Raw genomic sequence first — 15,982 nt, forward strand, 5'->3', positions numbered from 1 at the left:
TCTTGGAGAAGGAATTCATCTCTCAGACAGACAGGTAAAATTATTTTAATTAACTCTACTATTAATGCCATTCCTTCTTTCATGCTTAGAAATTCTATTATTCCTCTTGGCACTCTTAACTCTATAATCAAAAAAGCCAAAAGTTTCCTCCGGGAACAAGGGGAGAAAAACGAGCAAAATTAAAATAAAAATATATACAAAAACTTAACACACTAAGAAAACGTAAAATGGATCTGCCCTACAAAATAAAAAAATGCAGCAAATCACACAATCTAACAATGTGAAACAGGAAAATGAATGGAAAAATATTCAATCAGATCAAGGATCTGAGTACTTAAAAAGATTTACAATAGAAGTGCTAATTCAGGAGAAATGATTTGGTAACAAATTACAAGATAGGTCCACAAGTTTAACCAATTGTGTTAGTTGTGCAGTCTCTGAGAACCTTCACTGTGACCAACAATAGCCTAACCTGATTGCCTGAAGCTCAATGGCTCTGAATTTTCCATAAGCCTCTAAAGAATCTCATCAGCAAGATTAAGATTGCGACCTCACTTGGCACTCTTTTGGAAAAAGAAAGCATCATGATATTCAATGACTTCCACTAGAAGGCCATTCGACCAGCAAGCCTGCTTTCAGATATCCTTCTGTCAATAGCTGCATCAATGGAGTTCATCTGTTTACACATCGCAATTAAAGAAATCAGATGAGAACTGTGGTCAATAGTTCTTCACAAGATAAATACAATAATCCAAACTTCTCATCTAATTATGCAAGAGTAGCAAACTTGCTGTCTGAATGAAAGGCTGACCTGTACCAACTCTGTCGCACACTGTGATCAAAAACAGATAACAAGAAATGCTACGATTTGGCAAATGCCTTCCAGCATATATTCTTGTTCCACCCAAACCCCCACGCTTGTTAAGCAATAGGGAGAATGAATATTATAGAAAATTAAATAAGAAAAACTTTAACCAGAAACATAATACATACACATTTTCGCATTGGCCCATTGCTAGGTTGAGTACCCTCGAGTCATTTGCAGCACGAGATTGTCAGATGTGTAATACTAACTAGCAGCAAGAGTAATGTAAATACCTACTTGGAAACTTCTGATGCCCCCAAAATCAGCAGAATATATAGGAAGCAAAGCAGAGGATGGGATTGACAGTCATCAATAAGAAGGTTAAAAGTCAAATACCAAAAGAGGCCCTTTATTCATAAATCTGAAAGGGCCATATAATCTTCAGATGTTGTGTTTGTTATTTTTTTCATATAATATAGTATGCCTCATCTGAACAGTGAAACTTCGAACTAATATCACAAAATTCTGAGAAGTACTGAGTTTGCCTACCTACCCATTCAGATCTGTAGAGCAGATCTCGTGATCTATTAGAGTGAAATAACAAAAGGCAATGACTTACCTGGCTAGTTTCATCATGCACCTGATACTTTGGCAGAGACATTCTTCTTTCCTCCTGCAAGGAGAGAGAGCTCATTATTAAAAGGCTAAAAGCCAGGAAATGAAAATGACCAGAGAATAAACTCTTGGTTACTAGTTAGTCTAAAAGACAACTCCAAGAGACAAATATTGAAGATCAAAGGAGTACCATGGACATCGCCTCGTCATCCCAGACCAAGTAGACCTCATTGGTGGCTGGTTGGGGGGCAGGAGCCTTGTTAGATATCACAGGCGGAGGTCCAATAGAAGGGCCCCCAGTGTTTGGACCAGATGCATACATATGTGAGTTCATGTAAGGTGCAGCACCTAAGCATGGCAAGATAAAGCACAATCAGGTATCACATGAAGGATGCACAAGGGCTTGACATCACCAAATAAAATTCAAGTTGCCATTATAAAGTTTTCAAGAAGCATATTTCCCAAGAGGAAAAAACAGGAAAGAAATCAAGGATGACCATTATATTCCAACAAAAGCTTTTGACAATGACCACCATGACAAAAACCTTAATTGTTGTAGAGAGATAGGGGAAAGAAAACTGGAATGGAGAAAAGAAAATCAACCAGTATATACTAGTGAGTCAAATTATTCGAGACTATACACTGTTTATCTAATACAAGGTAACAAACATCCAGAGCTTCTTGCATTAATATTTGCATTAGACCACAAGTGACATAATTGAAAGTCATATCACAAGAGAAACTTATAGTAGAAAGATACCATAAAATCTGGCAATCAAAGGAAAAGTAACATAACTTTCACTTGATGATTGAGCACACACAAGAAAACAACACTCATAACACATCGAAAGCAATCAATGACATCCAGTGCAGTAACCAGGAGAAAATTTAACAGCTATTACATAAATAAGCAGAATCAGTAATGGAATAGATATCTCTATCTTAATGATGAGAAGTACCAGACCTTGATTGTTAGCTGTACTATATCCACCTGCAGCAGTAGTAACAGACAAAGAGTTTGCATCACCTGCACCATGGAGCACTGTTGGAGAGCTTGCTAAAGGTACTGCAGCCGCCAAAAATGGGGAACTTTGTGCTGCAGTAGTTCCAATTGGGAAAAGCGGCTGAGACAATGGAGAGGGTGTGGATGATGGTAGTCCAGGTGGGCCAACTTGAAAAGATGGCTGAAGTCCAGAAGCAGAACTAGATGTTAAAGAAGAAGCCGCATTTTGGATAGGAAACAAAGGCTGTTGCGGCGCCAGCCCTGTGGACACAGGGGGAACTGGAACTGCTTGTTGTGGTGGGAACCAGGATTGTGGCCTATGTGGAATAGGCCAACCTGGAGGCTGCATTGCCAATGCTGGATTATAACTGGTAAAAGAAAAGGCATAAATCAAGGTATGAAGAGCATCTTAATCAAGATATGACATGAAAGCATATTCAATTTGCACTGTAACCAGGAAAAGAGTGAGAACACAAAGATATAAATAACAGAGGAGATCATACACTGAAGGCATTGCACCATAGGTTGGTGGTGGAGGAAATCGTATTGGCATTGGATTAGGTGCAATGCCAGTAAGAAGTTTTGTAGATGGGACTTCCAGTTTCGCCATCTTTGATGAAGCATCTTCATCTGTAAAATAATTATATGCTGAAGGTCAACCAAGGTTAGATAAACAAAAAAGAAAAACTATAGACATGACTGTATCATAAGGTCCTCGTAAGCAACCATAATAGTTAATACCATTTACCAAGTATCCTCTTAGAAATTTACATGACAGTTCAACCAAATAGAAAAGCAAGCATGCAACATTTGCATCATCTCTCCAAAAACAAAACCAATCAGGGCAACCTCTTTCATCAAAAGCATTAAGAAAAGGTTACCTTCTCCATAATGGGCTGCTAATATTTCAGGAGGAATTCCTTGCATACCAAAGATCTCAATCTCAGTTGATTCCCTATCAGGCTTAGCATTAGGAACCCTGCAAAAGGCAAGTTTAAGGATGAAGAGAGCTAACATATTTTACTTTCTATAACTGAGAATCAATATACAAAAAAGTGTGTTCCACAGACTACAGATACATGGTGGCTAAGAGGTATCATGCAAATTTTCTAATTTGATTTCTCTAAATTGTCCGTCATGTAAAACTAAGTTGCAACTATAGAATTAGTAATATGTCATATCGAGTTCAATCAAAACACAAGAGTCAAAAAGATTTTAAAAAACAGTAGAGTTATTATATGTCAAAAATAATATTAGGAAAAGTTGACAATTTGACATAGCATCACCAAATTGAGTCACATAACAAAACAATGTCTTTAGTCCACCTATTTGGGTTAGCTAAATGGATCTTAAAAATCATAATACCTAACAGAATTATAGACATGAAGGTTTCTGATTAACCTTCTTGACGTATAAGTAATTAAGTAACTATGTGCGACATTAAATTTGCATCAACTCCAGTCGTCATAAACTCTATATATGCTTATACTCCTAAATAACAATTCTAACAAAGAAGAACTCCTAATGACAAGAAATAACTGGATAAATGCTAAAAACAACCAATAGTTCACAGGTCAAAATTACACAGTTCCATAGTGAGGCATTCCTACATCGGTATACTTGAACAAGAAAGAATCAAATGTAATGGTACAATAATTTTCAGTTCCCAAACTCTACGAACCCAATTAGAACCCATCTGCCTACTACGGCCTACGGGTGGCGAATCTGAACTTCTGCATGAGAAAAAACCCATCCCAACCAACGATTCTATTTATAAATCTTCCTCCTTTCCCCAGATCTCATGGTACAAAACTAACATGCCGAATTGAATAAAAAAAGGACATACTCCAGTTAACCCAACAAAAACAACAAGCAACTGAAACCGAGAAGAACCAAACGTATTACAGAAAAGAAATTGGATCAAAGATCTAGGGTTTTTCTTACTTGGTGACGGTTTCCTTGTGGACCTGGAGGACGTGAATGGACATGCCACCGGCTGTGGAGAGCTTCTTGTGGCATACGTGGCACTTGAAGTGCTTCGCCTTCTGGTGCTGGACAAGGATCTTCTCGTCGTCGAACTCGCGATCGCAGTAGTAGCACCACACCTTCTCCACTCTCTTCTTCTTCTTCCCCATCGCCGACGATTCCTCTCCTCCTCCCGCTCTTCAACCTAACCCCCCTACTCAAGTGGTAAGGTTTCTGTTCTCCTCTTCTAGGGTTAGGGTTTTTGAGCTCGTTAGCTACTGCAGAAGACGAAGGAAAGAGATCACCAATATTTCCTTTCTAGATCTTTCGATCCGTAAACAGACTTTGGGGTTTTATTTTCTTTGTTTAAGACCAATTAATAAGGCGCCATTAACGGATCGGGTACAGATCCATTGAACTATTATATTCGCATCCGCTTATGTTTTTCCAGTTACCCTCTTCTCTCTTCTGAAAGACTGAAACCCTAGGCCCTAATCGTCGTCCCAATTCTCCGGATCCGTGAATCCATCTCCTCCCGGGATACAAATCTCGCTGTAAAGGGCGTTATCGGAGAGTCTGCAATCGATCTTTGTTGTGAGATTTCCTTTATCCTAAACCGAATATGTTTCTTTTCTTTTCTTGTGTGTTTTCTTTTGGATTCTTATATCAGCAAACATAGTGAGATTTTATTGGTGAGAAAGTATAGATCTTGATATGAAATCTCAAAATATTCTGTCAGTCGCCTGTCAAAAACTTTTAGCTTTGGGAGATACTTCTCCATTGGTGATCATTGTAAAGTAATCAATTAAATGCTTGAGCTCGGATAAGTGGTGGAATGCTTGAATTTAGTAGCTTCTTTTCTTTTATCATGAATTTAGAGATTTTTTTTCGATAAGTTATTGCAAACTAATTTCCTGTTTGCTGAGAATCCATAGAAACTCTAGCCGACAGATAAAGTCTATAAATGTTAGCTATCCATGTTACTATACATTAAATTTTCTTTTCTTATCCTTGATGACTTGCCTAGAGGTTTGGAAATCTTGCAGCCTCTTGTCATGAATGAAAGCCTACTTTTCTGCAAGCTACTACTGTTTTCTTTGTCTTTCTTCGTTTTTAGGCTAAAAACTAATAACAAAGTATGAAATTGTTTGAGTATATAACCTTTGTGTGAAATTATTTGAACAAATAACCTTTGTACATATATAATATACTTTTTTATCTCTAACAGATTACCGAATTAAGCAGAAGCATGTCGGTGGTAATGCAGAAGTTTTTATGTGCATCTATGGCCATGTGGATGGCCCCGGTTGCAATACTTTATTGGTTTAATTACCATATATTTCCTGGTATGTTTTCCTCTGTTACTTTAATGATTCTTATTGTATGTTGCTGCTTTCTTTTCTTTTCTTTTCCATCCTAACACCCTGTTACTCTAGTAACCCAATGTCTTTTTTCTTCAGATTCTGTAGTATGATGATACATATGAAGCTGGGTTTAAATCTTACTTTGTCTTTGCACTAGAAAAGCCCTTTGATAGAGGAGCATCCCTTGAATAATTCAGTATTAGATCAGCTATTTATGCTTAGAAATAAGGTATATTTTTTTGTTTTATGCTACTTAGGTATGAAGGTAGAGGTGTACACAACGATGAATATCCTTCTTATAAGCATTGCAACTAACATATTTTAAATAAATAAATTCAATCATTAAAGTATAAATTTTGGCTATCGGAACCATTGGGACCATATTTTATACAATTTACACTGTCATTTGCACATAAAGGTGAGATCACCACGAACATCAACTGATGCACTCATTAGCTCTGATGGGTGCTGACCTTAGGATAAACTCCTAATTACCAGAATCAGGTGAGCTCCACAGTAGGCACCAGTAGGAAACTTGTATGGTACCTAGAACACATGAGCTAATTCTGCAGTAGTGAGTGGATGATGTGTGAAGACAATATTTCTGCCTTTCTGGTAAGTTGATGGTACTGTTAAAATGTTTAGCTGCTAACTATGACAAATGTGCTAACTATGTATATGACGTTGAAAATAGACTGATTTGATATCACCCTTCAATTCGAATTAGCAAAAGCAATGTCTCCTTGCATAATATGGATTTTGTGCTCATAAACATATGGCAACACACACACAACAATATATCCAGGGATCCAATATGTCAATACATTATTATGCAGGGGCTGCGTGCATCGTAGTGTCTGTGTATCTCAATGACTATTATAAGGTCAGGAAATTACTGCAGTAGTTCTGGTGCCATGATGGCCACTTTAGTTACTTAGATTTTAATGAAAAGAACACTTAGGTTTTTTTGGTTTCCTTGATTATAGTTTTTGTGATTACCTCCTGACTTGCGGTCATACTTGTGTTATGCTTCGTATTTATGATTTTTCATTATATTTTTCATTTATGTTCTTCTGTGACTGTCAGAAATATGATAAATAATCGATGGAGAAGTGGATATGATTCTCTTTCTTGCCTTCCTATTCTTTTCTTTCTTTTTTTTCTTTTGTTGTTTTTTTTTCTTTGATGGACTGGTCATCTGACCAGAATTTTAAAAATATTTAAGCAGGCTCAACTCAGTTTTCTCCTTCATCCCAAACACTAATAAGTGGATTCCTTGCTGTTATATCGGTTAATGTGGTGATTGCGTTATATATTTATTTGGCAATGAAGGAGCCCAGCAATCATGAGCCTCAGCCAGATCCAGCATTCTTAGCCGAAGCCAAAGCTAGCATTAGCCAACCTACAGCTGCTCCAGCTGATGCTGGTGATGCCCATGCCAGAGAGAAAGTGGAGTAAATGTCAGCCCAAGATGGGCTACCTTTTGCCATCCAATGCTTTCTTATCTCCTTTAATCTCCAATGATCATAGGAAGTGCATGAGACTGTTCTCCAGTATACTACATGTTTTGAAAGATATTATATTGGAGAAATGTGGTCAAAGTTTGAGTTAAGAACATTTTTGGAGAATTCTGTGTATCCCAATGGGGCTGACCTCAAACAATTGGGGCTAAAATCTTAGTTGTCGTTCTCTTATCCATATTGTATAGAAACATTCAGACTATTGCTCAAGAAGGAACACAAAATTTTACATCATCATTCAAGAATATGAAGTACTCTTTATAATCAGAATGGCTGGTTGATTTGCACTAAAAAGGTGATGGTTGCCCATTTTGAGAAATGCGGCCCATGGGAATACTATGAATGTCATTATTAGGGGTAATTATGTTATATATATATATATATATATATATATATGGATAGGTGCCTATGAATATGATTATATGTACCTCCTTATGTGTGCTTTTCTTTGATGATTCTCCCTCTCCCTTTTTGCTTTCATTTTCTTGTCGTTGATGGTATTCCTCGTTGGTTGCGTCTCCTAACGCTGATGGGCACTTCACAAGCAAGGAGAATATTTTATCTTTGTAAACGTATGAAGTGCTTCTTCACTCCACATTCACTTACTACCTTCTCCTTTTCCACCACCACAAAAAGTTACTACATTTGCTAGTGTAAGGACTTGCCCGAGAAAGCTTCGGAACAAAAGGAAATAAAATAAAATAAAATAAAATTGTTCGGCGGTAATGGTGTGATTCAAAATTTAATATTAATAATAAAATTAATTAAATAAAGTTATAAATCAAATAATATAGTAGTTTGTATAGGTTGAGCATAGTGTTTAATATTATCTCGACCAATTTTTCTCTCTCACGGATTACTTTTAGAAATATAGACATTGATTTCATATATAAGATATAATTATTTTGTACACGAAAGTAAGCTATTATATGAGTGTCTTGTCGAACTAAGAACTAAAATAGTACATTACGATCTCTTAAATGCATAGTGCTCAAAAATGTAAGAATGAATTGAATTATTTTTAATAATTCTCTACTGCAGACTTTAGACTTATTTATAAAATTTAGCAGCCACGATAAAATAGTGCAAAGTTTTTATTAGAACAAAATGAAGCATAATGACGGATCATTTTGTATGAAAGGACACGCCTTTTGAAGCCAAACGGTGCATATCTTCTTGTAGCAAGTTAACTACTTATATTTAAACTGGGATGCACTTCTTTATGTCGAATAAAAAAATCTATTGGGACTGCAAGGCAAAAATAGCGTCCACGCTATGGTTGCTTTGGAAGCTGCGGAACGCTAGGGTTTTTGGTGGAGGTGAGATGCACGTAGACATGCTAGTCCGACGAGCCGTCCAACTTGCGAAGGACTATGCCAGGGAAGGTCGGCCAAGGGCAACCCGGGCGAGGCTGCAGGTGGCAAGGTGGACGCACCCAGCTGACGGGTGGATTAAGGTTAATGTCGATGGTGCGTTCTCCGGGAGCGACTGTCTCGGTGGTGCAGGAGCAGTTATAAGGGCTGCGGATGGAGCTTTGATCGCGGCTGCATGGGAACAGACTGTGGGCGAGTCGGTGCTGCGAACCGAGGGCCACGCCCTCCATTGGGGACTGCGACTTATACGGCTATGCCAAGGTGGAGGTTGAATCGACTCACGCGAGTTGGTTCGGATTATTCAAGCAAAAAGTTAGCCGCCCGTGGGAACCGAGGGGGTTAGTTCTTTGAGTGTAATGTTTTACTCGGCTCTTTTGTAAGTCATCGCCGAAGCATGTAAGGCGAGAGGCAAATAAGGTGGCCGATCGGGCGACAAACCTGGGAAGCGGGGGGGGGGGCAGTTCGGCTGGGGCCGACGAACCCTCTCCCTGTGGAACTCCGTAACCTTGTATTGGAGGAGGCGTTTACTCCTGCTGTAACGTAGGCCAACCTAATCTAGCCAGTTTATCAAAAAAAAAAAAAAAATCTATTCAATAAAAAGTAAAATAATTTTGGATTTAACTCACTAGTTGCCAACACGACTCCTTTGCCTATAAAAATGGGTACCCCTAGGTACCAATACCCAAGTGAAACTTAGTTCGTTATATACTAATATTTCATATATAGTTAACGTAATATTAAACTCACTTTTTATTATTTATTTTTATTACCATAAAAAATTGAGCTCTTTCAATATTATAATTAAACTATTGTTAATAATGCGTAAAGCTCACTTAAATTTAAAGTTACTTTTATATAAAATTTATGTTTAAATACGTAATTTTTCCAGCAAAACTTAACCCTGCGTTATTCTAATTTCTAAGTGGACTTTTGGATTCCAAGAAAACTTCCCACATTACCATGATAACCCTCGGATAAACCTCATATCTTTTTGGTGGGATGTCAATCAAGTGGCTCCTCTTTAGTGGAGTGGCATCACTCTCCCAAGATAAAGCTGAATCATCTTAACACCATTAAACTCTTCTAGATTGTGTTGGTATGTCATTCCTTGTGAAAAAAAGAGAGATTAAAAACGTTCTCTTCTGTCTCAGTCCATTAATAGATACTATATATCCATTAACTACTATAACAATTATTACAAGAGAATTATTTAGAAACATAATACGCAAGATCTATATAGACTTCAGACATCTAAAGGAGAACCTTCAGCGATGCCCTGCGCCGAGAGGAGGCGGCGCCGGCACGTCGGGCAGGAGCAGCGCGACAGGAGCCACGTGTCGATGCATCCGACGTGGAACCTGTGGCCGCACGCCGGCAGCAACCGGATCTTATCCCCTTCTGCGAAGTCCGACAGGCAGATGGCGCACCCCGGCGGCTGCGGCGCGGGCGAGCCGGATGACGACGATGGCTGCTGTGGCGGCGCGGCGTACGTGGCGACCGGGAGGGCGACGACGTCCTCCCGCTTGAGCCCGGCGTTGGCGCGGCGGTGCGCCACCCACCCGACTGGCTCCGTGAGCGCGTGGCGGGTGCAGCGGACGACGCACCGGAGCATCGAGTTGAGGCCGAGGGCGCAGACGAGCGCGCAGATCATTGCCGCCATGATGACGACGACGTCGTAGTCTAGCGACGACGGCGGCGGCGACTCGGCACGCTGGTCGCGGGGGGGTGGAGACGTGGAGGCGTTATGGGAGGTGGGAAGGGGTTCTTCCATGATTTTTGTGGTTAACAATTAAGAGTTGAGAGGATAGAGGAGAGTTAGCATGGGAAGAGGCTGCTCGCTCCTCTTGACTCTTGAGGTGGTGAAAGAAGAGGAGTGAAAGGGAAGAGAGAATGGTGGTGCATCATGCATGGGATATGCCTATATCCTAATGAGATAAATCCACTAACCTAACTATCTTTACCTTTTTGAGGGGGAATAACGAGATTGGAATGGATGGCATATTGGCATCTTTGGGAGGTTTGTAGTTTAGTATCTTTGAAGCTATTATTCTGCACAAAAGATCATCATACTTCACTGATGAAAAGGACTCAAGAGTGCTCAATTCATAAAATAATAATACTAAAGTTCTCCTCCATATTTACCTTGTTTTTTTTTTTTGTCTTCTTTATATTAAGTTTAATAAAGGACTCTGGTGCTGAGTAACACCCCTAAACCATCAAATAAAAAGACTTTATAGTGTTCATTTTCAAAAGAATAAAAAGTATTTCTTTTATAATGTACCAAGGATGATTGGGAAGAAGGCATCTTTGACAATTGCTAGTGGATGGGTCACGAATAATTGAACAAAAGACTGCATTCACGCCCAAATTTTAGTTCATAGAATTCCAAAGGCTCCCATCAGCAGAAAGGACTCGTCTACCAGTTGAGCAAAGACTCAATTCATCACAAAACCACTTGAGCTTGACACAAATTCCTGAACACAACAAAGCTTGCAAGATTCCAAAGGTGGCAGTACCACTTTCCAGTAAAGTTTAGTAGCAAAACTAAGCACAGGGAATATGTAATAGAGGTCTCCTACAGGGAAGAGGATCATGTGAAGATGTATTCTGATAGCATGGGAGCATCTCAATACTTTGTAATGCAATCCTTTATCAGGAAAATGAATCAAACAAGAGACAACTTGCCGTGGTAGAATCGATTCTATCCTAGAAAAGAAGAAAGAAGAACATTTAAGTGGCCTTTTTGCATAGGGGGGAAAATGGGAAGGGAAGAACATTTTAGCCAAGAAAGAAATATTGGGATGGCCCAAAGAGAGGTTGATAATTTTGCAAATATATCAATGAGGAGGTTCCACAGTAATGCTAAATAGACGGTAATATAGATTACTCTTTTCACTTCTACCTCAAAATAACAACTGAGAAATAAATGATACAGTTGAACTAAGCAAAAGAGCAACTTTCTGGATGCTATCAGGAAAGCCACACAACTTTTTAAGATTAATTTTTGTAGCAAACCATAGCGTCAACAAATGCTAGATGCTCAGAACAAATGCCAATAGCAAGTTTGTAGCATTGGAAGGAAACTGCTAATGATACTCTCAGAAATAGAGCATGGTTTATAGCTATGGGATTTGTTTTCAGCAATTTCTTGCCTGCATCTAGACTCTAACTTTAATTTACATACAGATAAACTGGAGACTACTCATCCTCGTACTGCAGCAGACTGAAGTCCCGCGATTGCCCCCTGAGACTTTCTTGAATTCGCTCCTTGATGGCTGTTCCCTGGCAAAGGCAGCAGAGTAATCAATATTAGATGCATTACCAAGTATATTCTTTTATATATGCAGGTAAAAGCAGCTCACCATTGAATGGAAACCTTCCTCAAACTTTTCAAGAAAACCAGCAACCCATCGATCTGCATTATCCACCCACTCCTCATGCAGCTTTGCAACCGTGTTCAGCTGAACGGGTCCACAAATTTATTGTCAAAAGCAAATAAATACGAAAATCTCCAAGTGAACAGACTAAATGAAAAGAAGAAAAAGAAGAAGATCCAAAATAGCCTTCAACATAAAACAAGGAAAAAAGAAACTTTAACAGATCAGAGTATCAGTTGCTATAATGTAGGAAAATCAAGGAAAAAAAGGTGACTTTGTATAGTAGTTAAACTTCTACCAAGGAGATGGTATAATGAATGGTTGGCGCTAGAAAATAGTCATGGTTGAGATTCAGGTGATGGTATTTGAATGATTAGGTTATAGCCTCACAAAGATCCTGCAATTACTGAGCCTTCTTACAAAACTTAGTCCTGGGAACTAATATATTACACTAATGCTTGAAAACTACCTTTTCGTTCACTTTTTCCTGTTGTTGTTTCACTTTGTCACGCAGGTTCTTCAACCCCATGTTTACTCTTAACCGTTTTTCCTGGTAAGAAGGCAACAACGTAAAGATCAGTTGCCAAAACACTAAAATATTTACCAAAACAAGTTAGACTCGTTAATCATAGTAATACAGAGAACATTAGAAAATTAAGCATTCTAACAGAATATTATAATCATATATCATAGTGTGTGTACAAACATCTTAAACAAACATGCCTTCACATAGCTAACACCAAGTTCCTCCCGAGTGTATCCACGAGCCAAGTTGCGCATGACATACTGGTTGTAATCTTTGACAATCCTCATGATAATATCTGATGTTGATATCCCTTCCGTTCGCTTTGTCTCTTTAAACTTACCTATGGATTTAACCTGAGTGCCACAAGGTTATGAACCGATATATAAAAGGAAAAGCAGAGAAAAATATTCTTTTAATAGTTGCTGAGTGAATAGGATTTCAATAAAAAAAATTGTGGGGAAAAATAGATGGAAACAAGAAGCTTAAACTCACAAATTGGTAGACATCGTTGCCAGCTCCACTTGCATCAGCATATCTAAGTAGACCATGCGACCAGACATTTTAGTTCTTGCTCTTGCCAGCCTAAAAATCTAAACTAAGAGACATGCCTATACTCTTTTTCATGACGAACCACTCTCGAAAGAGTAAATGACTGAAAGTAAAGCATACTCTATATTTATCTATCTATCTATCTATCTATCTATCTATATATATATGTGTGTGTGTGTGTGTGTTGCTAGCATAAAAAAAGCATACAGATCAAGTATACACATTTGGGCAGGATGACCTTACGGGAGAGAGTCATGTGCTACAAAATCAATCTTGTGCTTGTCAAGGAATTCTTTTGTGATAACCCAAGGAGCATCAGGAATAACTTCATCAACCCATCTGCAATGATGACAAAATAGATAATTTTTTTTATATATACTCACTCTTTCGTATTCTCCAATGTGCCCCAAGAAAAATATGCCCTTTCACTGTTCAATTTTGAAATAAGCAAAACTTGACTAATTTCAAACTAATCTAGTATGTAGGAAAAGGACGAAACAATTCAATAAAGTTCAACCCCTTTTTTCATTCTCAAATCTGTTTTAGTTCCTTAAGTTTTAAGTTTCATCTGAACAACTCTACTGCTCATTAAAAAGAACTTATTCATATAATAAAGAAAAACAAACTAAGAAGCGAAAAACATGGACAAGTTATCCATATTTCAGGGTAGAAGCTTCATATCAGAGTATGTATACTATCCCAAATGACACTATCCAATTGATTGAACGGGTCATTTTTCTCTCCCGATTGATTGAAGGGCGAAACTCTACGAGATGGGATGAGCACCATTATAACCCATAGAGAATATTTTTTTGGTCAACTAACTGAATTAAATAAATTGATAAATTGAGTCAATTGACTATGTTTATAAGATTGTTAACTTAATTTCAAAGTAACATATAATCCTCTAGCAGGAAATTGTGCAACCAAGTGACCGGCTGCAATGAGTTGGGTTTTTCAACCATATGAAAGCTCAATAATCACCCAATAATGCCTATTCTAAGGTACTTTTAAGAGGTCTCCATATATTTTTCAGTGACTAGGAAGATTGATAAATTGAGAGATAAAAGATTCCATCAATGGTCTACTTAAGTTTAAATAGCAAACAGTCAAGACTTCCCTCATTTTGAATCCCTAATGAGGCACTACTTTTCCATCATTTTCCCTCAGAAATAATCACCCAAAGTCAGAAGGATGAGGTCTTGGATTAAGTTTTCTCGTCCAGGATGATTAAAAAATTAGCGAGTTGGATAGCTACCCCATTATAAAATAATAAATAAATTTTGACACAAGAAAAGGCATAATAATTAAAAAGGAAAAGAAATACACAGTCGAAAGTTAAGATTGTAATAGAATTGAATGAAAGTTCCAGGATCAGGACTTGATAAATTATAAAGGTAAAGTTTCAGAGAAAGTACTTGCAATGCCGAAGAGATTCATAACGTTCGCTATCAGTCATAACTGTTTTCCCTTTATATTTGTGTGTTATTTCATCATTGCAGCATCCAACAAGAAGATACGTGTTTGTAAACCTACATCATAAGAAGAGTTATCCCTTGACTGCAGTAATAGATCAAAAAGTTCACGGAAGTCAGACAAATGGATATTTTGATACAGCAAACATTTGTCAAAAGCCAAATATACTCAACAATTTACTGCTGATGCTTCTAACATTCAGTAGAAAGATCTTCCTAATTATTTCGTAGTTAATTTTTAACTTCCTCAATAATACATTAATTCATTGGTAGATCTAAACATATAGGCATTACTTGAGATTTTACAACTCAAGAGCAAACTGACGAAATCTGATAACATTTCAATGTTTCCTTTACCATCACAAGCTACTTTTCCAATATCTAACAGCTCTGCAACTTCTGGAAACACTTGCCAACATTCAATGCTTTCCAGCTGAAACTCAGATATCATACTATGATTTCAGTTAGTACTTGTGATTTGCGAAGAGTCAAATAATATCCTTGTGTTAAAGTGATCAGAGAACAAAAAGGAGAAGGTGGTCGGCAAATTGCCACCTGGCCCATGAATTTGTTATGAAAAAAACAGACCTAATTGTAAATTGATTATACTGTGTGGTCACAAAAAGTTACCTGTTAGGCTTTTACTCTTTGCCTTCGGGTTCCACTTCCACCAGTTTATTGCATAAAATACCCTTGATAGTAATAGGTGAAGTAACTTAACTCCTAATAATTTAACAAAACAATCAAATTTCGAGAAGATGGAAAACCCAATTCGAGAAAAACAGACCTAAACCCTGTGATCCCCTCTAATCCCTAACAGGGACACAAAAAGGAGCAAACTTTCCCATAACACGTCGCAAGAAAAATCAAACCCGCAAATCTTTTGATCCCAACTCACCCAAAGCATGCAACCAAAACGACAAAACGAAAGAAAACCCGAAAATTCCAACCATGCAGGCATCGAAGAAGAAGGAAAACAAGGTAGATTCTGGCAATCCTGGAAAAGATCGAACTGGGTCTGAGAGGGATTACAGTTTCTTCGCTTGCTCGAGAGATCTGGCGTGGCCGAAGTGAAAGAGGTCGTAGATACCGTCGGCGTAAACTCGAACTGGCCTATCCTTTTCCTCCTCCGCCTTCTTCTCGGGATTCGCCTCCGCCATGGGAATTCGAGGCCAGCAATCGAGAGAAAGAATTATAGCGTCGGAGGAGGAGTCGGACGAAGAGGGAGTACGAAAGCTACAGCTACATACACTGTTCCCTTTGGTTCGTGAGAGCGTGGAACGTTGCATATAAAGGGTAAGAATAACGGTCTTCTTCTATTATAATTTATCTCAAAGGATTAAATAGGAAAAAGCTTAAAAATGCTTCCAAACTTTTTATTACTGTTAGAAAAAAAAAATTTTAAAAAAA

The 15,982-nt window shown here is 38.1% G+C and overlaps 4 protein-coding genes across 6 annotated transcripts; 1 reads left to right on the top strand and 3 right to left on the bottom strand.

Annotated features, from left to right (window-relative positions):
* Positions 1–294: 294 nt before the first annotated feature.
* LOC140789558 (protein SUPPRESSOR OF FRI 4) lies at positions 295–4,743 on the bottom strand. Of its 3 annotated transcripts, none has more exons than XR_012109207.1 (7): positions 4,368–4,743; positions 3,305–3,402; positions 2,927–3,053; positions 2,385–2,791; positions 1,611–1,768; positions 812–1,478; positions 295–676 (listed from the first exon to the last, which is right to left on the bottom strand). XR_012109207.1 is itself a non-coding variant. In XM_073139304.1 (7 exons), the coding sequence occupies exons 1-7, from the start codon at positions 4,556–4,558 to the stop codon at positions 605–607; spliced, it is 1,107 nt and encodes a 368-aa protein (XP_072995405.1). In that variant the 5' UTR covers positions 4,559–4,743; the 3' UTR covers positions 295–604. The 3 variants fall into 3 exon arrangements, 2 of the variants coding, with proteins under 2 accessions (XP_072995405.1, XP_072995404.1); XM_073139304.1 differs by having other exon boundaries at positions 1,425–1,478; XM_073139303.1 differs by having other exon boundaries at positions 295–1,478.
* Positions 4,744–4,851: 108 nt separating this feature from the next.
* On the top strand, positions 4,852–7,509 carry LOC140789562 (uncharacterized). Its single transcript, XM_073139313.1, has 3 exons — positions 4,852–4,982; positions 5,617–5,734; positions 6,981–7,509. Exons 2-3 carry the CDS (start codon positions 5,638–5,640, stop codon positions 7,208–7,210), a joined length of 327 nt encoding a protein of 108 aa, XP_072995414.1. The 5' UTR covers positions 4,852–4,982; positions 5,617–5,637; the 3' UTR covers positions 7,211–7,509.
* A 2,215-nt stretch (positions 7,510–9,724) lies between these two features.
* On the bottom strand, positions 9,725–10,558 carry LOC140789459 (probable E3 ubiquitin-protein ligase ATL44). Its single transcript, XM_073139167.1, has one exon. It carries the CDS (start codon positions 10,414–10,416, stop codon positions 9,889–9,891), a length of 528 nt encoding a protein of 175 aa, XP_072995268.1. The 5' UTR covers positions 10,417–10,558; the 3' UTR covers positions 9,725–9,888.
* A 1,028-nt stretch (positions 10,559–11,586) lies between these two features.
* On the bottom strand, positions 11,587–15,881 carry LOC140789048 (choline-phosphate cytidylyltransferase 2-like). Its single transcript, XM_073138642.1, has 8 exons — positions 15,605–15,881; positions 14,516–14,629; positions 13,341–13,436; positions 13,041–13,083; positions 12,746–12,901; positions 12,492–12,572; positions 12,008–12,106; positions 11,587–11,927 (listed from the first exon to the last, which is right to left on the bottom strand). The coding sequence occupies exons 1-8, from the start codon at positions 15,859–15,861 to the stop codon at positions 11,844–11,846; spliced, it is 930 nt and encodes a 309-aa protein (XP_072994743.1). The 5' UTR covers positions 15,862–15,881; the 3' UTR covers positions 11,587–11,843.
* Between the last annotated feature and the right edge of the window lie 101 nt (positions 15,882–15,982).

This window comes from Typha latifolia, chromosome 5 (assembly GCF_019914945.1).
Source record: "Typha latifolia isolate L0001 chromosome 5, TyphaL0001v2, whole genome shotgun sequence".
Lineage (NCBI taxonomy): Eukaryota > Viridiplantae > Streptophyta > Magnoliopsida > Poales > Typhaceae > Typha > Typha latifolia.

What these genes read in the sequence shown, in the direction of transcription:
- LOC140789459 (XM_073139167.1), bottom strand. Translation starts at nt 10,416, where the DNA reads ATGGAAGAACCCCTTCCCACCTCCCATAACGCCTCCACGTCTCCACCC.
- LOC140789562 (XM_073139313.1), top strand. Translation starts at nt 5,638, where the DNA reads ATGTCGGTGGTAATGCAGAAGTTTTTATGTGCATCTATGGCCATGTGG. An exon ending in TAATTACCATATATTTCCTG is followed by an intron (nt 5,735 to 6,980) that starts GTATGTTTTCCT and finishes ATATTTAAGCAG; the next exon opens with GCTCAACTCAGTTTTCTCCT.
- LOC140789558 (XM_073139303.1), bottom strand. Translation starts at nt 4,558, where the DNA reads ATGGGGAAGAAGAAGAAGAGAGTGGAGAAGGTGTGGTGCTACTACTGC. An exon ending in TATGGTGCAATGCCTTCAGT is followed by an intron (nt 2,792 to 2,926) that starts GTATGATCTCCT and finishes TTCTTTTACCAG; the next exon opens with TTATAATCCAGCATTGGCAA. An exon ending in ATGACGAGGCGATGTCCATG is followed by an intron (nt 1,479 to 1,610) that starts GTACTCCTTTGA and finishes CTCTCCTTGCAG; the next exon opens with GAGGAAAGAAGAATGTCTCT.
- LOC140789048 (XM_073138642.1), bottom strand. Translation starts at nt 15,861, where the DNA reads ATGCAACGTTCCACGCTCTCACGAACCAAAGGGAACAGTGTATGTAGC. An exon ending in CTCGAGCAAGCGAAGAAACT is followed by an intron (nt 14,630 to 15,604) that starts GTAATCCCTCTC and finishes CTTATGATGTAG; the next exon opens with GTTTACAAACACGTATCTTC. An exon ending in AGGAAGGTTTCCATTCAATG is followed by an intron (nt 11,928 to 12,007) that starts GTGAGCTGCTTT and finishes TGCCTTTGCCAG; the next exon opens with GGAACAGCCATCAAGGAGCG.